A 22,914-nucleotide genomic window follows, 5' to 3' on the forward strand; every position below is an offset into this window, starting at 1 on the left:
AGGCTGGCTTCAAACTTGCTGTCATGCTGCCTCAACCTCGTAAGTGCTGGCATTACAAGCATGAGCCACTATTTCTAGCAAAATTTGCTAAAGTGGAAAAAAAAATCTTTATGGCATTGGATAAAAAGAAAACACAAAGCATGTCTTTTTCACAGTAATTTTACAAACTGATGTTTACAACAGAATAAACCACCATCTATAAAAACTCAAGAAAAGTGTGTGCAGAGATGTAAGAAAACTTGCGTCCGTCCACATATGGGGCGGAAGTGGGATTGTCCCCATCCTGCCTGGCCTTGTGGTACTGTTGTGGACTGTAGGTTCTGAGAGCACAAGAGCCTGTGCCTGCTTTGGGCTCTAGTACAGCTATAACAAACCATGCTGAGACCGGCTGCTGGAATGCCTCCCTCGTTGTCTCTCACAAGACTGCTTCACAGGGTTCTCAGGCAGGCCGTCTTAGACTGTTCTCTCTGTCTCTGAATACTTTTGCAGGTCCATTGGTTAGGTCAGAGCAGCTGTGTTTTAGATATTCTGTTGAGGTGTTGATTTCTATAGGTCAGGAATCTGGGCACAGCTTGGGTGGTGCTCACGGGGTCCTAGCTGAATCAAGCAAGGTGTTGAGCAAACTAGTTCTCATTTGATCCTTGACTAGAGAATGATCAGCTTCTTGGGGGTCGTTTGCTACCCTTGGATCCTGGCCATGTGGGCATTTTCTTAAGGTGGTATATTAATTTAATTATTTTTTGATTGTTGTGATAAAGCACCATGATCAAGGCAACTTATAGAAGGAAGGGTTTATTTAGGTTTATGGTTCCAGAGGGCTGAGTCCATCGCCACAGTGAGGGATGCATGGCAGCATGCAGGCCTGGTAGCTGGAGCAGCGGCCGAGAGCTTGCATTTTAAACCACAAGCAGGAAGCAGAAAGCAGACTTGAAGCCGCACAAGTCTTTAAACTCTCAAAGCTCATATTCAGTGACGTACCTCCTCCAACAAGATCACATCTCCTAAACCTCCCCAAACAGTGCCACCAGCTAGGGACCAAAAATTCAGGTGCCGAAGACTATGGGGGGCATCTCATTCAAACCAGCATAGGTGGCTTTCCTAAACCAGCAAGTCAGAATCCAGTCTCACATAATGCAGGGGGTACCCACTCATTGGCCTCATTCTGTCTTTCGGAGGCAAGTCTCAGGTCCCACTTACTGTCTAGTAGTGTGGATCCCAGTAGGCAGACTGTGGACCATGCCAAGACTGCCTGTTGTGAGCAGCACTGTATGTAGACTCCTTTCCTCTTAAACCCTTGACAAAGGCATATATTATAGCCTTGCCTGAGTCTGCTCCTGATAGTCAGCCTCTGTAGAAGGACCCTGTGGTCCCAGTCTCCAGAGGGTCCTTTGCTAGCCTGGATTGCTAGCACAAAATCCTACCACATTCTATATGCCTACCAGTTACATAAAAAGCCTTTTCTGTTTCTAGGAGATACCCCCCTCCCCCGCATTCCTCTTTGATCTTTTGTCTACCTCTGGACACCAGGAATTATCAGCTGCCTTGAGTGATGTTTCTATTGCTTTGGAAATGGTTCTGAAGTTATGTAAGCTGCACTGCACTTAGATGGAGTGGAGTGGGCTGCACCTCCTAGAAATGGATTCTGGGTATTCCCCACAGGAAACCAGCTGCTGGCATGGGCACTTGCCTCACAGTGAGGACAAGGGCTCTGTACCATACCTGCATATGGAAGCTTCCAAGCCCCTCCAGGAAAGTGGAAGTCACCCAATAGGGGAGCCTATTGGGGAAGAGAGCATCACCTCCCTGAGTACTAGCTGGGTGGTCTAGTTTCAGATGCTGCTGCATTGAAATAGGGCAAATGACAGACACTAGTGAGCATTTTCTGATTTTTCCCCTATTTTTTTATTCTATTTTTTTTTTTTTTGTTTTTTTTGTTTTTGTTTTTTGTTTTTTTGAGACAGGGTTTCTCTGTGTAGCTTTGGAGCCTGTCCTGGAACTCACTTTGTAGACCAGGCTGGACTCGAATTCACAAAGAGAATTCACAAAGATTCGCCTGGCTCTGCCTCCTGAGTGCTGGGATTAAAGGTGTGCGCCACCACTGCCCGGCTAAGATCTTTTCTTATTTTTCAGTGTGTGTGTCTGTTTCTGGATATGTATACTTGAGTACAGGCACCAATGGAGGCCAGAAGGAGTTGGAGTTTTCCGGGGTTGTGCACTGCCTGACAGAGGTGTCAGAAACTTGAACCGTCCTTTAGGAAACTGAAAGCTCTCTTAACCTCTTCAACCTCTCTATTTTATTCTTAATCTAGTCTTTTGTTAATAATTTTTGTTTTTTATCGTGAGTTTTTGAAGTCTTGGGGCGTTTAGCCAAGTTTGAAAGTAGGTAATTACAAATTTAGTGTTATCATTTCTCTGTAAGGATTTGAATCTCATAATCTGAAAAGTGAGATATTACAGTATTGAGTGAATTTTGAATTTTATATGTATATAAAATACTTAACCCTGTGACAGAAGAAGACCGCACATTTGTGTTGTCTGAGGGGACCTTACACTGATAAGCTCAGTTCAGATGACTGCATTGAATCTGGCCCAAATGTGTGGGAAAATAGCCCCCTCACACCCTAGATTGGACTCTCAGGGTGGAGCCTGCTGGCCAGGTGTGCGTAATAAGATGGGTCTTCACCTGGCCAGTCCCTGCTCCAGTGAAAGGGAAATCTAGTCTCAGGAGTCACATAACCAGCAGCAGCTGTGACCCAGTCAGAACCACGAAGGCACCAGAGTTCCTAGTTTCCTTTTTCATGTGTGTTGTTCCTCTCCTGAGCATTTTGTGATTTCCTGGGGGGTAAATCCAGTTCACACAAAACTCCTTGCCCTAGTGAGGTGCTGGAAGAGGGCTCTGGATCTGTCAGGTGATCCCTGCCCTGCAGCAAAGTGGCTGCTCGCTGGAGGTCGTTCTTGACAGACTGGCCATGTGACAGCGGAGCCACTACTCAGATGGCCGTCCCATGCAGCAGCCTTCCTCCTCTGTGTCACCCGGGAACAGCTCACACTACCTAGCTTTCTGCTGTGACTCTTCAGTGTCTTACAGAGCAAGAATGTGGTACCGTGGTCAACCCTGCAAATCATTGTTTAAAATTGTCCCATTACAGAAATACTTGATACTTTAACTTTTTAAAAAATTTTATGTGATAGATGTCCGGCCTGCATGTATGTCTGTGCACTGTGTGTGTGCAGTATTTGTAGAGGCCACAAGAGGGTGCTGGGTCCCTGATACTGGATTTACAGATGTCTATGAGCCGTCAAGTGCATTCTGGGAATTGAACCCTGGTCCTCTGGAAGAGCAGCCAGTGCTCTTAACGAATGAGCCATCTCTCTAGCCCCTTGTTTTGTTTGGGAGATAGGTTCTCACTCTGTAGCCCAGGCTGGCCTAGAACTCCTTGAGTGTCCTTCCTTACCTGATACTGGGATTATAGGCATACATCACTGTGCCTGACTAGTGACTTGTTTTTGATCACTTCCTCTCTTCTGCCCTTGTCCGAATCCATATATGGAGTATCCCTTTGAGGAACAACTGAGTAAGCACCCAGGTAATTCTGATGTTCTGTTTGGCTGGCCTCTTGAAACAGCTTTCATATCTCCAGGTCTAGAGCTGACATATGCTTCCCCTCCTTGCTACCATTTATTCTCAGTCATCCTGAAAGGCTAGACATAGACCAGCAGTGGAGGGATGGGATTTGGGAGTCTCGGGACCTCAGCTTCAGGCTGTAACCTATAGACATGGCCCTCAGTTCCACCAGGCCCAGGGCTGCTCCCAGACAGTGCTTTGTAGAATCTCAGTGATTGTGTTGAAAAGAAACAAAATCCAAGTTAGACGTTGTGCACTGACTTAAATATGCCTAGATACATATCCGAAAAACAGATCTTAAAGAGCCAGATGTGAAAGCGAGGTGGTGGTGGTGGTGGTGGTGGTGGTGGTGGTGGCGGCGGCGGCGGCGGCGGCGGCGGCGGCAGCACACGCCTTTAATCCCAGCACTTGGAAGGCAGAGCCAGGCAGATCTCTGTGAGTTCCAGGACAGCCTGGTCTACAGAGTGAGATCCAGGACAGCCAGTGCTACACAGAGAAACCCTGTCTTGAAAACAAAACAAAACAAAACAAAAAAAAGCAGGTATGAGCCAGGCAGTGGTGGCACACTTGGGAGGCAGAGGCAGGTGGATCTCTGTGAGTTTGAGGCCAGCCTGGTCTACAAAGTGAGTTCCAGGACAGCCAGGACTGTTACACAGAGAAACCATGTCTCAAAAAAAAAGTAAAGAAAAGAAAAAAATTAAACTTTATTGTTATTTTGCAGTGTGGGTACACATCCTGCGGCCCATTTGTGTAGTCAGAGGATAGCTTTGTGGAGTTGGTCCACCCTTTCCATCTTTTACATGGGGCTGGGTCTCCGACTCAGGCTGTCAGGCTGTGTGGCAAGCACTTGTACCCACTGAGCCCGCCCCCCCACCCCCCCACCCCCCCCACCCCACCTCCCCGCCTCCCATCAGTGCCTGTGTACGTGAACCTGTCAGCAGTGATGGCTTAAGCCTCTTCGGCTCGGGGAGGAGTTTACAGAACCCTGCTAAGTGAACTGCCACTTTCTTGAGAATTGCCCGCTGAGTAAAGTGTCTTGAAAAACACATAAACCTAGGACCAGCCAGATGGCTCAGCAAGCCTGACAACCTGAATTTGATCTTTAGAACCCATGGTAAGCTGTGCGGTGGTGGCACACACCTTTAATCCCAGCACTCAGGAAGGATCTCTGTAAAGTCAAGGCCAGCCTGGTCTACAGAGTGAGTTCCAGGACAGCCAGGGCTGCACAGAGAGACCCTGTCTCAGAAAAAAAGAAAAAACAAACAAACAAACAAAAAACCCACGTGGTAGAAGGAGAGAACTGACTCCCCCAAGTTGTCCTCTGACCTCCATAGGGGTGCTGTGGCATGCTCGTGTCCTCACCCCTCATATACACAAAATTAATAAATGAAAAAACTTTAAACATAAATCTTTAAGATGAGGGGCTGTTGGTTTAGGAGGCAGTTTATGCAGCCATGGCTGAGTGAGGGGGTGGTCACAAGGATTCTGCTAACTCAGAGCAGGTGCCCAGAGGCTGGCATGTCAAAGTCCCACTCTACCAGGAGACACAGGAGGCTTATTCTCTTAGAGAATAGAGCCATGGACACCAGACACCACCGGGTGCATGAGGGTGGGGAGAAGCAAGGAGCTAATAACAGAGTCCTCTTAGCCCAAGTCTGTTCTAAATGGGGGAACTTGGCACCCCCTGGCTCCAGCACTGGCAGACAGGATCCCAAAGCAAGTGTCTGATCTTCCTGCACAACTGTCAGTTCCAGAGGAGTTCCAGAGACACCCACAGTACAGCAGCAGCTCCACAGGCCCTCGTTCTCAAGCCAGAGTCCCAGAGCCTTCTGCGACTTCTGCAGCTTCTCAGAGGCTTTTGTAGGGAGCAGAGGGACAAACAAGCTCGTCAACGTGTAGAGAAAAGGACCCTGGGAACACCAGAAGGCTCCAGACATTTACCACACCTCCAAGAACAAAGACCAGGTTTCTGCCTGGTTGGTGGGATATCCAGAGCCCAAAGAGCTTCTAGAAATTAGACATCAATGGATATCATAAAAAGGACTGGAAAATAAAGTGAAGGTAATCTCCTAGAAAGTGGAATATAAAGGTGAGACTAATGGGGAAGATGAGAAACTCGGACAGTTATCCTGGCAGGCAGTTTGGCCAGCACAGGTCAGGAAGGACAAGATCTGAGCATGTGAAGCAAGGCAGACGGAGAGAAGCACCCAGCACCAGGGATAGAGACCACGCCAATCCCCAAGCAGAGAAGACACTCGGAGAGAAGTTAGAGGAAAAGGTTGGGAGTTGCGGGACACTAGGCAGGGTTCAAGGGTAGCTTTGTGAGACTTGGCTTCATAGAAATTTGAACAAAGGCCTTGACTATATGGTAGACAGAGCCAGGACCCTGGCCAGTGGTTTTATTCTCATGAGTGAAGCAAGTGTTATAACCTCCTTGCCTCAGTTTCCCTGTATGGTATATCTCATAAGGTTAAAAATTGTGTTCAGGGGCGGGATAGATGGCTTAGTGGTTAAGAACACTGGCTGCTTTTCCAGAGGACCTAGGTTCAATTCCCAGCACCCACATGGCAGCTCAAAAACTGTCTGTAACTCCAGTTCCAGGGGTTCCCACACTCTCACATAGACATATATTCAGGCAAAATACCAATGCACATAAAATAAAAATTAATAAATTTTAAAAAATTGTGTTCAGGGGGCTGGAGAGATGGCTCAGGGTTTAAGAGCACTGGCTGCTCTTCCAAAGTTCAATTCTCAGCACCCACATGGCAGCTCACAATTGTCTGTAACTCCAGTTCTAAGGGATCTGACACCCTACACAGATATACATGCAGACAAAACACCAATGCATATTTTTTAAAAAATTGTGTTCAAGTCTGCCAAGGGGCAGCGCTTTGCTGGGTTCAGATGAGCAAGAGGGCTATGAGGACAGAGGCAAACTGTTAGATGAGATTTTCAGTGAGCAGTGGCAGGGTCAACAGATCTCTTTGCTTAGAGAAACCTTAGCATAGAAGATCTGGGGCCTGAGGGGTCAGCAAATCCTCCTGGGGGCTCGTGCATCTTGAATTAAGCTGTGTTGTCTTAGCTGATTAAAAAAACTATTTTTAAAGAGAAGAGGGAAGTGAATGGTCCTGAAAGAGTGTCAGCATAGACAGACGTCCTGACACCCACCAATCCCCTGCCAGTGATGTTCAGACTCGGGCTTGCTGGTGGCTCTGCCAGCCTGTGCCCCACATGCCTACTGTCTCTCTTGTTCCTGGTTCAGGCCCCATTCCAGGTCACTGCTCTGCCTCTTCCACCACACTCCTTCTCCCCTGTACCCCCTCCTTCTCAGGACCTACTTACCCGCAAGCCTTGGATAATTGCTCCTTTTAGAACCCTTCCAAGCCAAGGGCTCCTTCCCTGGTAATCTTGGCATAACACTTTAATGGGAACTGTCACTAGACCCTCAAGCAGCCACTGCTGCCGGACTGTGCTCTCTATGGTGGCTTAGTGTAGAGCCCCTTCAGAGCTGTGTAATGAGCACTGGAGTTGGGAGTCCTCCTCACTGCACTGGGAACTAAGACATTAAAACCTCCCAGTTCTTGCTGGGGAGAACGGCCCAGAATCTGGAAGAAGCTCAGGGGACGCTGATTTCTTGAGTAGCCTTGGGCTGTAGCTCAGCCAGGCTAGAAGACTAGAAGTCTAGGGAAAGATGCTTTCCAGGGTAAGGAGAGCAGCTTTCACTTTCCTGACTTTGCCAAAAAAAAAAAAAAAAGAACTGCCAGAGGGTACTGATGCAAAAGCACCTGCCACTGACCCCTGTGACCTCCTCAAGCCACAGGTCTGCCAGGCAGCAGGCACACTTCCTGGCAGGAGAGCTGAAGTCTGGCTCCGTGGGTGCATTGGTATTATGCAGTACCGTGTAGCTAGACTGCTCCTTTTCTTTTTCTTTTCGGGACAGAGTTTCTCTGTGTAGCCTCAGCTGTCCTAGAACTGGCTCTGTAGACCAGGCTGGCCTCAAACTCACAGAGATCTGCCTATCTCTGCTTCTTGAGTGCTAGGATTAAAGATGTGCACCACCACTGCTTGGCTATTAATTTATTTTTATTTTGTTCTTTTGAGGCAGGATCTGTCTACATAGTCCTGGTTGCTCTGGAACTATATAGACCAGACTGGCCACGAACTCAGAGATCCGCCTGCCTCTGCCTCTAAAGTACTGGGATTAAAGGTGTGTGCCACCATGCCCAACTCATTGATTGATTTACTTTGACTAAAATTCCCAATCTTTTATTTTGGGTACTAGGAATTGAGCCCAGGGCTTTGTGGACCTATACAAATCACATGTTTTACTGCTCTGTTCCACCCTGGGCTCCATCATTTAAAAAGCTGCTGAACATTTGAAGCCTGATGGGGAGAAGCTAGTTCACTGGCTAGCTGATGACTGTGCCCCGTGTTTCCTGGGTGAGCACAGAACAGCTAGGTGTATATGGAGCCAGTGGCTAGAGAGCAGGCCCTTTGGGCCCCTTGACCCGTTCCAGCCATCCCCCAGATCAGCTCTCTCTTGAGATTCTTGTCCTGGTTCCCAGAGTTGCAAGCCATCTCCATGTTAGAATGTTCTAGGCCTTCCTGGTGCTGGGGCTCCTGGAGATCTACTGCTAGAATGATGCAAATGTGTTTCATTCTGAAAGGCAGGTGTGCTGCCTAGGGGAGCTTCTCAGTGTCACACAGTCAGCTGAAAACAGTGACAGGCCTGTCAGCATAGATCTTATGTTGCCTTATGACAGGTCTGTTTTTTGGTGACTCTTCCCAGGTGCCTACTGTTGTGTTGCAGCTGCTGCACTCTGGGCAGGCCTAGTGCCACAGCACCATCTAGGGGTATTTTAGTAGTCAGGCAGTTGCTTTCCTGGGGACAGGATTGAGGAGTCCAGATCAGTCAAGGCTATGCTGCAGGCCCTGCTTACGGCTCTCAAAGAGGCCAACCAAAAATCAGTACAAAGTGTGGTGGTGCACACCTTTAATCCCAGCACTCGGGAAGCAGAGGCAGACATATCTCTATGAAAGATCTCTTGAATTCAAGGACAGCCTCGTCTATATTGTGAGCTCCAGGCCAGCCAGAGCTAGAGTGAGACTCTGCCTCAAAACAAGCAAGCAAACAAATAAATAAAATAAATAAAAAATCATGATGGGTAGTGGTAGCACACACCTTGGCAAAGACAAACAGATCTCTTTGAGTTCAAGGCTAGCCTGGTCTACAGAGTGAGTTCTAGGACAGCCAGGGCTACACAGAGAAACCCTGTCTTAAAAAAAAATAGTAAATAAGTAAATAAAAATGACTGCAATAGTGTCCCCACGAGCTTCTCTTGGAAGCTGCAGTTGCCAACACTGACCTTGTAGCAGAGAAGCCCAGGGAAAGTGGGGAAAGGGTCCAGGAGCACTGTGACCTGGCCCAGCTGTCAGTCCTGCCGGTGTGCATGCAGTACCCTACTTTATGTCATGGAAGTAGGGGAGTCAGAGGCAGGAGGATTGCTGCAAATTCAAACCAGCTTCCTAACAAGTTCCGGGCCAGCTAGACTACATAGAGAACCCTGTCTCAAAAAATCGTGTCTTAACCATGCTTATCAAGTACACTGCTCAGTAGCACCACATATTTGTACATTTGTGCAATCATTATTTTATTAACACCCCCACCTGGCAGAATAGAAAGGTCCCAGTTTCTCTGTATTTCACTATCTGTTTTGAGTTAGCTGTCTAATCCAGTATACAGTGGTTAGCATAGGGTTCTGATTTCATTTCCTGATGACTGCCAATAATGTCACACAATTCCTTGTGCTTGTTGACCATTGCTGTCTATGTCTTTTGTAGGGATATGACTTTGTCCATTTTTGAATTGAGTTGTGTTTTATTGTTGAGTTAAGGAGTTCTTTATAGAACTCTGTCTTAATAAGATTTATAACTTGCAAATATTTTCTTCTGTATGTTGCAGTTCTTTACTCTGTTGTAGTGTCCTTTAATGCATGAGAACCAAGTTTGGATGCAGTTACTAGTTGACCAGGCAGAAGATGGCTCAGAAGGAGCTACTGATGCCTGAAGAGGATGCTGTATTGTAAGGTAGACATAGAGATACACAGGGGCACAGGCACAAGGACATCAGTGTACACTCACCAGGATGTGGACTGGATGTGCAGAATCGTATAAGCACATGTACACCATATTCTGTGAGAGTGATACCTATGCATTTTAAAATGCCATTTCCAAGTCCTCTTGGAACAAAGTTAATTTGTTAGGTTTTAGACAGGGTTTTCGGTAGATTAGGCAGCCTTGAGTTTATTGTGCAGAGAAAGGTGACGTTGAGTTCTGGATCCTGCATCTACCTCCCAAGTGGTAGAATTACAGATGTGTATCACCACACCTGGCTTGCAAGTATTATTTATGAAAAATAAGAAACTGATGTCTTTAAGATTTAAACTGGAGATGAGAGAGAAGAGTCATTGGCCAACCTATGCTATATAGTAAGGTCCATTCCCCACCCCTACCCATCTAAAAAGGCTTCATCACCACTGGTGGAACTGATAAGGCTCCAATGTTTCATATAAATTAAGTATCCAGTGCTGCCTGCTGCCACCAACATCTGTTGGGCTGACTTTTCTTCATAAAAATGTAAAAACATAAAGCAAACTCTTAAGATAGAGTTCTATGGAGAGCTCTGTAGGGGAGCAGCTTTTAAAAAATTATTTTGGTTCTGTATGGTGGTACTCATTTGTACTCCTCAGGTGCTTAGGCAGGAGACTTCATGAGCTTAAGGCCAGCCTGGGCTACATCTTAAGACCCTGTCTCTAAAAACCTAAGTAAGTAGCCAAGCGGTGATGGCACACACCTTTAATCCCAGCACTCAAGAGGTAGAGGCAGGTGAATCTCTTGAGTTAAGGCCAGCCTGGTCTACAGAGCAAGTTCAGGATGGCCAGTGCTACCCTGTCTCAAAAAACAAATAAACAAAACCTAGGTAAGTAAGTACCTTCCTCTTGGTGATACAGCAGTATCTGAGAACTGTGATAAAACCAGGAATTAGGAAGGACTTTATTCTTGGAGAGCTCAACTGTAGATCTATAGGAAGGACCTGTCACTGTGGAGTGGACCATCTGGGAGGCATCTAGGCATCTAGGCATTCTGGGAGGAAATCCCTTCTGCCTTGCCCATGGCTGCCATACAATGTGAGCTAGGCAGGGGCTCTGAGAAAGCCATAGCCGGGAGCAGTGAGCACCCTCTTCCTGTTCCTGCTTCCCCAGAGGTCATTGCGGGGTTTGAGGAAGTATTTTTTTCTGCTTCACGACAGACTTGGGCAGGAGGACCTCAGTGAACCCAGTCGCTGATGGACACTCTCAACCCTCTGCTTCCTTACAGGAATTGACTATAAGACTACCACCATCCTACTGGACGGACGGCGTGTCAAGCTGGAACTTTGGTGAGTTAGTGATCTAATGAGGATGTGGAAGCCAAGTGAGGACGTACCAAAGCCTCCTCCCAGTTTTTTTCTGGTTTTTGTTTTGTTTTGTTTTGTTTTTTCGAGACAGGGTTTCTCTGTGAAACAGCCCTGGCTGTCCTGGAACTCACTCTATAGAGCAGGCTGGTCTCAAACTCACAGAGATCCACCTGCCTCTGCCTCCTGATTGCTGGGATTAAAGGCGTGTGTCACCACTATCTCACCAATTTTATGTATGCCTCTTCTGATTTTACCCATGAAAACTTGTTCCCATGGGGCTGGCAAGATGCTCAGAGGTTAAGAAAAGCTCTTTTTTTTTTTTTTTTTTTTTTTTTTTTCGGTTTTTCAAGACAGGGTTTTTCTCTGTGTAGCTTTGCGCCTTTTCCTGGAACTCATTTGGTAGCCCAGGCTGGCCTCGAACTCCCAAGTGCTGGGATTAAAGGCGTGCGCCACCACCGCCCGGCAAGAAAAGCTCTTTTTAAGGACCCAGCTTTGGGTGCCAGCACCCATGTGGCAGCTCACAACTGTCTGTAATTTCAGTTCTAGTGGATCTGACACCCACTTCAGGCTTCTCGTGGGCATGTGTTGTTCATGTACATAAAATTAAAAATTAAGGCCGGGTGATGGTGGCGCATGCCTGTAATCCCAGCACTCAGGAGGCAGGGGCAGGCGGATCTCTGAGTTCAAGGCCAGCCTGGTCTAAAAAGGGATTTCCAGGATAATTAGGGCTGCTACACTGTCTTGAAGAACAAAACAAACAAACAAAAATTAAGAAGGAACTGGGCGTACACTTGCCTTTAATCTCAGTCAGTACTCAGAAGGTAGAGGCAAGCAGAGACCTTTGTGAGTTGAAGGCCAGCCTGTTGTGTGTGGCAAATTCCAGTCAAAACTACACAGTGAGACTCTATCTCAAAAGAAAAAAGGAGGGAAAAAAGAAGAAGAAGAAAAGATGCCAGGACTGAGCCTCTCTACTGGCACTGCTTGTGCATGCTCCTGACCCCGCTGTGTGTTTCGCTGTGTGTTCCAGGGATACGTCGGGCCAGGGCAGGTTCTGCACCATCTTCAGGTCCTACTCGAGGGGCGCGCAGGTAAGACCAGCACCATTGTGTTGTCCAGTAGGTGCCTCTCCTGATTGTTTTTGAGCCTGGATCACTGTCCTGCGAGTTCACTAAGTACCTTACTCCCTTTGAGGTGTTTTGTTTTCTTCCAGCGCTGGGGATTGAGCTCTGGGCCTTGTGCATGATAGGTGGGGTTCCGCCACCGAGCTGCATCCTCGGCCCATTTTGTCCAAGTATTTTGATGTCCAGACATCAGGTCTCCAAAAGCCCATCCTTCCCTCTGTATAGGAAGGATGCTCATCTTTGGAGCCTCTGTTTCCAGACTGCCTATGTGGGAGGCAACTGAGTCTCTATTGTATAGATATGAGGTAGATACCTGCCCAGTGTCCTTGTATGAGCCCTTGATGTTCTCATGGTGCCCCCAGATGTGCCCTGAGCTTAGCACAGCCACTGCAGTGGCCTCTGCAAGCTGTGGAGGTGCAGCTTATCCATCTGTTTCACTGGAAACCAGCGGTGTCCCCCTAATGCCTCCCTCACAGAGTTGTGTACCCCCTAAAGGGTGTGACTGGATGTGGAGGTGACCTGGGCTATATCAAAGCTAGAACTCTACAGATTGGAAATGTTAAAGATGGGCTGCAGCCAATTCTCTGGGCAGGAAATAGGCTATGGGGATCTTGTCTTGGCTGTAGAAGAGCACCGTGCATGTGTAGTCCCATGGATGCTGTGGCTAGCTATTCCATGTTCTCTGGGATCCCCTACATGCTTTCAGATTTTTTTTTTTAACCAGTCTGAAACCAGAGGGGAAGTAGTTAAGACCTGTGTAAACAGAACTGCTTTAGATCCTGTGCTACTTCTACATGAGGGGTATGAATGGAAGTTCAGTCCCATTGGGATGCACCTCAAACTTCTGGAAGAGCCAGATAACCCCCAGGCTCAGACCCTACCTCTAGACAGCCAGGAACAGCCTTGGGAACAAAAGGGGCAGACCCTGAGGGAAGAAGCGTAGTCTGAAGTCTAGATGCTTTCAGAGAAAAGGAAAGTGAGGAACATTAGGCCAAGGATGAATTCTACAGGCCCCTCTTCACTTCTCTCTTTTTTTAATGTATTTTATGTGTACGGATGTTTTGCCTGCATGTATGATTGTGTACCACTTGTAGGCCTGGTAGCAATGGAGGTCAGAAGAGGGCCTCAGGTCCCCTGGGACTGGGGTTACAGCTGGTTCTGAGCAGCTGTGTAGGTTCTGGGAATCAAATCGGGGTCCTTTGGGAGAACAGTCAGTGCTCTTAGGCACTGAACCCTCTCCACAACTCCGCTCCCCATTTTTGAGACAGGATCTCATACTACATAGCCCAAGTGGGCCTCAAACTCTGCAGGGACCCTCCTCCTCTAGACTTTCAACTGCTGGAGTGACATACACAAGCCGCCACTCTCCCCCTGCTCTTTGAAAAGAGAAACGATGAATATCTTATATTTATTTATTTATTTATTTATTTATTTATTTATTTATTTATTTTTTGCATTGAGAGAAAAGGAGAGAACACACACAAGCACCAGGCTGTCCTGGAACTCACTCTGCAGACCACTCTGGCCTTGAACTCAGAGAGTGCTGGGATTAAAGTGTACACCACCACCACACACTTTAGACCATCGTAGTTTTTGAGTCAGGGTCTTGCTATGTGGCTCTGGCTGGCCTAGACCTAGCTATCTAGACTAGTAACTAGAGTGGCTTCCAGTTTGCAGCAATGCCCCTGCCTCAGTCTCCTGAGTGATGGGATAAAAATGTGGACCTCCATCTCTGCCATGTGTAGTTATTATAAATATTAATATCTTTCACCCACTGACCTGGCGCCTTGAGGTCTGACAGTTCCAGTCTGGCTCCTCTCAGTGGTACCTGACCTCAAAGTAGGGATAGGGCCCCTCCAGGCTAGAGAAGTTCCTCCCCAGCTGCTGCCCTGTTTGAGCCAGGCCTGTTCCCTGCCTCTGGGTAAGGGTACTTTTGTCTCAGTAGGACTTGGGGCTAGGCTGAGTGTTTCAGAAATGGCAATTCTGATTCCCTCCTCCACCTCCCATCTTTGCCCTTCTCTGTCCTCCGCGTATGAGAACCTGTGGGAGAGGAGTGGGTGGACTCTGCTGAACTCTCAAAGGCAGCTCATAGAATGAGAGGAGGATTGGCACCGTGGTAACCCTTTGTGGTGAGCAGTGTGCTCAGTATCGCCCCTGCTGGAGAGTCCATGATGGTGGCCCCACTGGGATATTTGAGGCAGATGGAGACAGCCTAGAGCTGAGCTCCCAGTAATTGGTCTCTAAGGGATGTGGCAGGAAAGGCCCTGTAGCAAATCCTGCTTAGCCTGACTGGGGCAGCTCTCACTGACTACTGCTCCTTGAGTGACTGACATTCTGCTATACAAGTTTGGAGTTGAAAAACTCAGAGCTGCCTCCATTCAGCCCCAGGTGCCCCTAGAGCAGAGTTCGCTGATGGCCTGACTTCCAGAATGCTTGGCACTCTAGTGAGTTCTGTGGCTCTTTACACCCCTCCCCTAACCAAAGCTTAGACCTGGGGGGGGGGGCTTAGCCTATGTGGCTTTGAATGATTTCAGAGTAACGCCTGTGACTGGCCTGGATTTAAAAATTGTTACAAAGTCACTTCTGCTTCAGCCATGTTCTCGGGATGGACAGGATGGCGTATGTGGGCTGGGCCTATTTAACTCACAGAAGGTCCCCTCCTGCTGCTCTCCTGTTGGGTGGCAAGTACATTTCCCGCCTGTAGCTCATGGCCATACTAATGATCTGTAAAGTCTTCTGGGCCATATTTCTAGCCCTGCACACACACACACCTGTGGATAATCTCCATCCATCTAACTCACAGGGAATCCTCCTGGTGTATGACATCACCAACCGTTGGTCCTTTGATGGCATTGACCGGTGGATCAAGGAGATCGATGAGGTAGGTGGGGGTTTGTGCCTCTCCAGGAGAGACTGTCGGACCAAGCTGTGATTGGGGCATGCCTGGGAGTGTTGTTCAGCAATAAAAACTGGATTCCGCCATCTACTTGGTTCCATCTACATCTTCCTGGACTTGCTTCATTGCAGAATGCAAACACTAGGAGCCCTGCCTATGGCCAAGGGGTGGGGGTGGCATGTCACTGTGCCTCTGCTAAGTTCTGAACCCCTCCTAAGCATGCACCTGGTGTTCCCCGGATCCTGGTTGGGAATCGGCTGCACCTGGCCTTCAAGCGGCAAGTCCCAACGGAGCAGGCCCGAGCCTACGCAGAGAAGAACTGCATGACCTTCTTTGAAGTCAGCCCCCTGTGCAACTTCAACGTCATTGAGTCCTTCACTGAGCTCTCTCGTATCGTGCTTATGCGGCATGGCATGGAGAAGATCTGGAGGCCCAATCGAGGTGGGACTGAGACTTAGTTCTGATAGGCTGCTAACTAGTGGAGTCATGGGAGGCTGATGGTGGAGCTACAGGCATCCATAGTAGATTGATGGGTTGTCTCTTAAGAGCTGCAGTCACGTGGGCTGCCTGCCCAGACCTCGAGCAAGTGATCTCTTCCCTTGCCATGCTTTGAGAGCAGAGCTCTGCAGTCACCTTCACTGGTGGTGGTATTTGTAGCTCAGCCGTGCTTATCACTGTCCATGCCAAGCACTTGACAGAAGCCCCTAGTGATGGCCTGATTTTCAGGGTACTTTCCAGTAGGGCTCACTGCTAGGCACAAAGATGGTTACAATGTTACCCTAAGATGAAGCCACAGAGGAGAACAGGGCAATTAAATCCCTCTCTTGGGCCAAAAGACTTCTGCCAAATATAGCCAGGCAAGACTGAGTTAACCTCCAACCAGAGCTATTGCAAGGGCTGCGTTCCAAAGTTAGTCTGCCTCCTCACCCACCCCCAGTCTCATAGAGCAGCTGGACAGACTGGCCTCTCCCAGCAGCACTTTGTAGTGTTTTCTGCTTTAAGAAGTCAGGAGACAGGAGCCAACCAGTGGTAGATAGTGGGGCATCCAGGAGCCCTGAGCTGGTGAAGCCACCAGGAGTTCTGAGACTCAGCCAGGCTTGACAGGTAGTCTGAGGATCATGAACCTCTCAACAGCTCTCCTCACAAAACCTCATTACCTATCTGTTCCTTCCTGCATCTTCCCCCGACCCCCTCACAGTTTTCAGCCTGCAGGACCTCTGCTGCCGCGCCATTGTATCCTGTACCCCTGTGCACCTCATTGACAAGCTCCCACTGCCTGTCACCATCAAGAGCCACCTCAAGTCCTTTTCCATGGCCAACGGCATGAACGCTGTCATGATGCACGGCCGCTCCTACTCCCTGGCAAGTGGGGCCGGGGGCAGTGGCAGCAAGGGCAACAGCCTTAAGAGATCCAAGTCCATCCGCCCCCCCCAGAGCCCACCCCAGAACTGCTCTCGGAGCAACTGCAAGATCTCCTAGCGGGACCTGTGGGTGCCGCCTGTTCAGACTCGGGGCTTACGCTGGAGCACTCCTGGCCCGGCACTGGGCCTTGCTGCGTGCAGGAAGACTTGGCTACACAACCCTGCCTGGGTCTCTCCAGGCTTCCCTCCACACCTGAGCTAGTGGAGGGAGGGCGTGCAGGAGAGAGCACGCTCCACAGGCCGGGCAGCAGGGCTGCTGGTGCTACGGGGGCCAGGTCTGAACCGACCCCGGACTCCAGGCTGGGAGTGAGCCTGGCTCCCCTTTATTTATATGGAGAACATTTTACCTGTTTTGTACATTTTTAAAGGGCTGTCAGGGAAGCCCGGATGCCCCTCATAGCCACATCAGCCGTTGGGGAAGCTCAGGATGTCAGGGAAGGGGGGGGATGAAGCAGTGATGGAGGGTTCAGCGTTGAAGCCAGATGATCGTTGGATTTATAAACACCCTTCCTGGGTGTTGACGTTGCTCAGAGGCCAGTGGGAAACGGATGGGGCCATGGTGTACTCCAGATGCTCCTGGCAGCAGTCTTGGCTCCAGCTTCCATTTCTGACAAAGGTGGTCAGTATGCTGGACATAGGCAAGGTTTCTGCTCCTGAGAGAAGTTGGTTGCACCTGGGATCCCCACTGGTATCCCTCCTCACTGTGCCCTGGCACTTTGGGTGATGTTTACTCTACACTCAGTATCTCTAGGTTGAGGTGGAGCTCTCTGCAGACTTAAGTGCTTGATGGCCTCCAGTGGTATCTGGGCTTTGGGCACAGGGCCTAGGACCCCAGTGTCTAGCAGCTTGTACTCATCAAGTTTCACAGCTGCTCCTTGCCTGCTGTGGCCCTTCTGCCTATAAGTTCATGTCACTGGAATATTTCTTAGTGACATCTCTGGAACAGCAGCCTCAACCATAGGGGTGGACATCAAGCCCCTCCTTAGGGACCCACTAGCTGGAGCAGCTTCTGAAGCCATGGACTATTCCTCCACAATGCTCCTCCCACCCCAGTCTGCTCTAGTCAGCCTTCTCCCTGTGGGATGCTGTCCCCAGTGGATGTCCTGTGTGACTGCTTCCCTGTCCTTGCCTGGTGACACAGCCCTCAGGCACGCTGGTGCTTAACTCTACCTCCTGCCTTCAGGGCCCTGGCCATAGCAGGAGCCATGACCCCTTACTGGGGACCTTCTTAGTGCACATTTCCTAAGACCATCTTGCCATGGATGTTACTAGGGCATTGGTAGACAGCGCCAGCCTGCTGCTCTGGGAGATTCGGTTAATGCCTGTAGGGACAGGGCTATGGTTGTGGGAACTGCCTGATAAGCAGCAGCCCCTGGGACCTCACCCAGAGGCTGGATACAATCAACATCACCTTTCCCCACCAGTCCTGTTGCTGTTGATAGAGACCTTTCCTCTGGAATCGTGAATAGAATGGTATAGACTTTGAGGAGGACCTGGATTGGCCTGCGTGCACACCATCAACACTACCCTTGCTGCTGTGGACTCCACCATTCCTGGGTTCTTTGTTCTTATTCTTTGTACAGTAAATGGACTTCAGCAGTGAGCTCATGTCTGTCTTTGTGAACATCAGTCTGGCTTCATTGGGCTGTGGTTTGTTGGGGGTGGTGAGGGGTGTCTGGAAGTGTGCTCTGCCACAGGAGTCAGCACTGCTTTGTGCCTGCCAGAATGATCCCAGGCTTTGTTAACTGTCCCTGCAGCTGACCTTGGTGACCTGCAGCCATCCATCCACTGGGTTCACATTCCCAGCCACAGAGTAGCCAGGCCTGGTTACAAGCCACACTGTCTCCTGGGGTCTAATCTTGGCCAGGCCAGCACCAGGCAGCCTGACTATTCACAGAGCCTTTGCTCATGGCCCACAGCAGACCGCCTCACATAGTTATGAACACAGCTTCAGGAGTTATTAACACATCTGCAAATGGGACCTGGAGTTGGTACCTTTCAAAGGAAAGCGTCTAGCAGGTTACGGGCTCTGTAGGGCCCTGCTCAGCTAGGGTTATGTCTGACACACTGGAAGGCAACGCTGAGTGGAGCGGCACAGTTCACTCTGAGTGTGGCCTCTGGCGGAGGTACCACCTGCACTTTTCCTCAGGAGCATCCCTGCCCCCTCATCCCCGGAGTCGGCTCACCCACAGCTCTTTTGTGAGACAGCAGACAGTGGCGCCTGGTAGCCATCTCTTGATCTCCTGGCCAGACCAGGCTCTTATTACCCTGCCTCCTGGGTCAGGAGGTCAGACAAAGGGTCACACAGACTTTTTCCTTCCTGTCTCTGAGAAAACCACTCCCTGGGGACCTCTGGAGCCACAGAAAGGGTTTGGAAAGGCAGATTCCAGGCAGGCCCTTTGTCTTGCCACCAGCTTTGATCTCCCTGCCCTCCCCCACAGTGGTGGAGCCTCTAGTCCAGTTAAAGAATGGATGCTGACCCTCATGGTGGGTTGTTGGGGCAAGGGTTGAATGTACTTAGATCCCTGAGCAACATCTAGGATGCTTTCTCTTTGAAGGATGCGCTTGGCCATCCCTTGAGACAACCACATGTCCAGTCCTATGTATGGTCAGTTTGGTGGCTCCGCTGAGCCCTTGTGTATACTGTGTACCACTGCCATGAGACTCTCTGCCAGTGTGCACCGATTGTCTGTTTCCACCCAGACAAGACAGTCATTTTATTTTGTACCTGCCTTGCCCATCTGAAGGCACTCAGTGGCATAGCACCCTGGCAGTGGAGCCAGGAACCCTGTTTTAGAGAAACAGGTGTGTCTGGGAGGGCAAATCCTGCTGAGCTGTGCCCTCAACTGGTGAGCTGGCCCAAACCTGACAGGGCTTGCTTTTGTTTTTGTTTTTCTGAGACCGTGTCTCCTTATGTAGCCAGGCTGGCCTGGAATTGACTCTGTAGCTCTGGGCTGTCACCATTTCCCCTCACTGCTGAGATTACAGGTATGCACCACCATGTCAGGCACCCTAGCAGGTTTTTTATTCTACGCCAAGACCTGCTGGTAAGTGTGACGCGGGAAGGGTCCTGGAAGAGAACAAAACCTCTACCACCTGCCAGCTGAAGAGGTGCCTTAATACCCCTTGTGACAGGTGCCATCTTCGGCTGCCTTTGGAGAAAACCCAGGCTAGTAGTCAGCTAGGGCTGGAGACTGGAGGGCTGAGGACAAAAGCTGAAATCTCCCAGCCCTGCCCCTCCTCCCTGGGTAGAGGGTGGGAGGGTCTTTAAGGAGACTTTGATCCCTGCTGGGCTCCAGCTCCTAGAGGGAGGGGCTCGGATTACAGCGTCCCCCTCCCTGGTTTAGCCAGCCCTTCTCCGCCCCTTGGTGACCCTAGTGGTCAGTCGCTCTGAGCTTCAGGGCCTCTGGCCCCTCCCCGGCCCTTCCTCCTCTTCCATTCCCAGTCCTATGCTGACCAGAGCCTGTGAGCCACCCACAGTGGTTGGGAGAGGGCCAGCCAGTACTTTGTGGACAGGTTCTGAGAGACCCCAGAATACCCATTCACATTGCCAGAAAGGAGCATCAGCTGTGTGCTCTAGCCTTTGGGGGGGCTGGGCCAAAGAGTCACAGAAGAGGGTCCTTTGAGGCAGGGGTAGCAATCCTAGCCCCAGGACCCTGTAAGGTGGATGCCTGTAGCGAGTCCTGGCTCCGCGAGTGGCTGGTGGCCACACACTCCCACCCCCTGGCCCTGTGGTCCCCATGCCTGCCCCACAGCCATTCCTGCCTCTGCTCTTTGTCATCGTGCTCATCCATCTGACCTCGGAGACCAACCTGCTGCCAGAGCCTGGAAGCCACCCTGGCATGTGCCCCAACCAGCTCAGCCCCCACCTGTGGGTGGACGCCCAGAGCACCTGTGAGCGAGAGTGCACCAGGGACCAGGTGAGCACTGGCATCTCATGGGATCCTGGACCCCGCCCCAGCTCTTTCCTCAGTGGGTGGAGTAGACCCCAACCCTACGAGTCTGCTTTCTCCAGGGCCCTCCATACTCATTTCCCTGGATTTGGGGCCATGACCTGTACACAGGGTTCAAAGGATACCCCCACCATTTTGCCCTCACCTGTCTGAAGAATAAGCACATCTCCAATTCCTGGACTGATTCATCCTCACCAATACTGTCTCTAGCCTGCCTAAGCACCACTTTCTTTCTTGAGTCATGTGGACCCAGGCCTCTGACCTACCTCTGCAAATAGTACTGCCCTGGCCTGCCCTGCCCTGCCCTGCCCTGGCCTGCCCTGCCCGTGGTCCCTTCCTCATATCCCAGACTGGGAAGGGGACAAAGAACTCCCTAAGTGGTGCGCCCTCTGATGGCAGAGCAGCTGCTAGCGCACTGCCCCATCCGCGCAGTGGGGGTGCTAAGGAGGCCTGCTTGGGGGTGCTGAGGATTACTCAGTGGGGTTGAATAAGATGACACACGGGTCCTTGCTGCTCATACTATTCAGAAAGTACTGCTACCATTTTCCACAGAGAAGCAGGCTTTAGGAGAGGCAGCCCCTTCTTGGGTGGAGAGCAGGGCAGGGCAAGGCTGGGAAGGGGTCAGGGCTCCACTAAACTGTCCCTGTCCCTCAGGACTGCGCGGCATCCGAGAAGTGCTGCACCAACGTGTGTGGACTGCAGAGCTGCGTGGCCGCCCGCTTCCCCGGCAGCGGCGGCCCAGCAGTACCTGAGACGGCAGCCTCCTGCGAAGGCTTCCAGTGCCCACAACAGGGCTCTGACTGTGACATCTGGGACGGACAGCCGGTGTGCCGCTGCCGTGACCGCTGTGAGAAGGAGCCCAGCTTCACCTGCGCCTCTGACGGCCTCACCTACTACAACCGCTGCTATATGGACGCGGAGGCCTGCCTGCGGGGTCTCCGCCTGCACGTTGTGCCCTGCAAGCACATTCTCAGTTGGCCACTCAGCAGCCCGGGACCACCTGAGACCACTGCTCGACCAACCCCTGGAGCTGCTCCCATGCCACCTGCCCTGTACAACAGCCCCTCACCACAGGCAGTCCACGTCGGGGGGACGGCCAGCCTCCACTGCGACGTCAGCGGCCGCCCACCACCTGCTGTGACCTGGGAGAAGCAGAGCCATCAGCGGGAGAACCTGATCATGCGCCCTGACCAGATGTATGGCAACGTGGTTGTCACCAGCATCGGGCAGCTCGTGCTCTACAATGCCCAGCTGGAGGATGCAGGCCTGTATACCTGCACTGCACGTAACGCTGCTGGCCTGCTGCGGGCCGACTTCCCCCTCTCGGTTTTGCAGCGGGCAAATACTCAGGACAGGGACCCAGGTGTCCTAGCCCTGGCTGAGTGCCAGCCTGACACACAGGCCTGTGTCGGGCCCCCCTCCCCTCATCATGTCCTTTGGCGCTTTGACCCACAGCGAGGCAGCTGCATGACCTTCCCAGCCCTCAAATGTGACGGAGCTGCCCGGGGCTTTGAGACCTACGAGGCATGCCAGCAGGCCTGTGCTCGCGGTCCTGGGGACGCCTGTACACTACCTGCAGTTCAGGGCCCCTGCCAGGGCTGGGAGCCACGCTGGGCCTATAGTCCACTGCTACAGCAGTGCCACCCCTTTGTCTACAGTGGCTGTGAAGGCAACAGCAATAACTTTGAGAGCCGGGAGAGCTGCGAAGATGCTTGCCCTGTACCACGCACACCACCGTGTCGTGCCTGCCGCCTCAAGAGCAAGCTAGCTCTGAGCTTGTGCCGGAGTGATTTTGCCATTGTGGGTCGACTCACAGAGGTACTGGAGGAGCCGGAGGCTGCGGGTGGCATTGCTCGGGTGGCCTTAGATGACGTGCTCAAAGACGACAAGATGGGCCTCAAGTTCTTGGGCACCAAATACCTGGAGGTGACCTTGAGTGGCATGGACTGGGCCTGCCCGTGCCCCAATGTGACAGCTGGTGACGGGCCTCTGGTCATCATGGGTGAGGTTCGGGAAGGGGTGGCCATGTTGGATGCCAACAGCTATGTCCGAGCTGCCAGCGAGAAGCGAGTCAAGAAGATCGCAGAGCTGCTTGAGAAGAAGGCTTGTGAACTGCTCAACCGCTTCCAAGACTAGCTTTATCCATAATCCCCATCCTTGCCCTCCTTCCTGCTGAATAAATGTCTGTACCTGTGGGATTCACAGCCTCTGGGTCTCTTCTCGCTGCAGCCCCCTACCACCACTGTCTGTCTGTTCAGTTGGAGTCCTGTGAGGAGATGGAGCTCCAGTTTCTGCTTGAGGGTTATCAACTAGCACCAAGTCACTCGTGGGGGCCCTCCTACAGACCTACAAGTTTCTCTCCAGGGACATAGGAGGAAGGCAGCTCAATCCTGCTTCAGCCACCTCCAAGTCCACAATCTTCCCTCAGGCCAAGCCCCTTTC

General features: G+C 50.8%; 2 protein-coding genes across 2 annotated transcripts in view; both read left to right on the forward strand.

Annotated features, from left to right (window-relative positions):
- Rab40c (RAB40C, member RAS oncogene family) overlaps positions 1-18,122 on the forward strand; it is a 36,837-nt gene extending 18,715 nt beyond the window's left edge. The window contains exons 2-6 of the mRNA XM_028854582.2: positions 11,003-11,063; positions 12,109-12,169; positions 15,006-15,083; positions 15,317-15,539; positions 16,297-18,122. Of these exons, the coding sequence (XP_028710415.1) occupies positions 11,003-11,063; positions 12,109-12,169; positions 15,006-15,083; positions 15,317-15,539; positions 16,297-16,577 (704 nt within the window). The 3' untranslated portion in view covers positions 16,578-18,122. The remainder of the gene's footprint in view (positions 1-11,002; positions 11,064-12,108; positions 12,170-15,005; positions 15,084-15,316; positions 15,540-16,296) is intronic.
- An 84-nt stretch (positions 18,123-18,206) lies between these two features.
- Positions 18,207-22,670, forward strand: Wfikkn1 (WAP, follistatin/kazal, immunoglobulin, kunitz and netrin domain containing 1). The gene is made up of 2 exons (XM_037201519.1): positions 18,207-20,439; positions 21,127-22,670. Exons 1-2 carry the CDS (start codon positions 20,260-20,262, stop codon positions 22,606-22,608), a joined length of 1,662 nt encoding a protein of 553 aa, XP_037057414.1. The 5' UTR covers positions 18,207-20,259; the 3' UTR covers positions 22,609-22,670.
- Positions 22,671-22,914: the final 244 nt, after the last annotated feature.

Source organism: Peromyscus leucopus, chromosome 8b (genome assembly GCF_004664715.2).
Source record: "Peromyscus leucopus breed LL Stock chromosome 8b, UCI_PerLeu_2.1, whole genome shotgun sequence".
Classification (NCBI taxonomy): domain Eukaryota; kingdom Metazoa; phylum Chordata; class Mammalia; order Rodentia; family Cricetidae; genus Peromyscus; species Peromyscus leucopus.

Bases quoted from the DNA above. Each gene is read 5' to 3' on its own strand.
- Wfikkn1 (XM_037201519.1), top strand. From the start codon at position 20,260: ATGCCTGCCCCACAGCCATTCCTGCCTCTGCTCTTTGTCATCGTGCTC. The intron at 20,440-21,126 runs GTGAGCACTGGC...CCTGTCCCTCAG, and splicing joins GAGAGTGCACCAGGGACCAG to GACTGCGCGGCATCCGAGAA.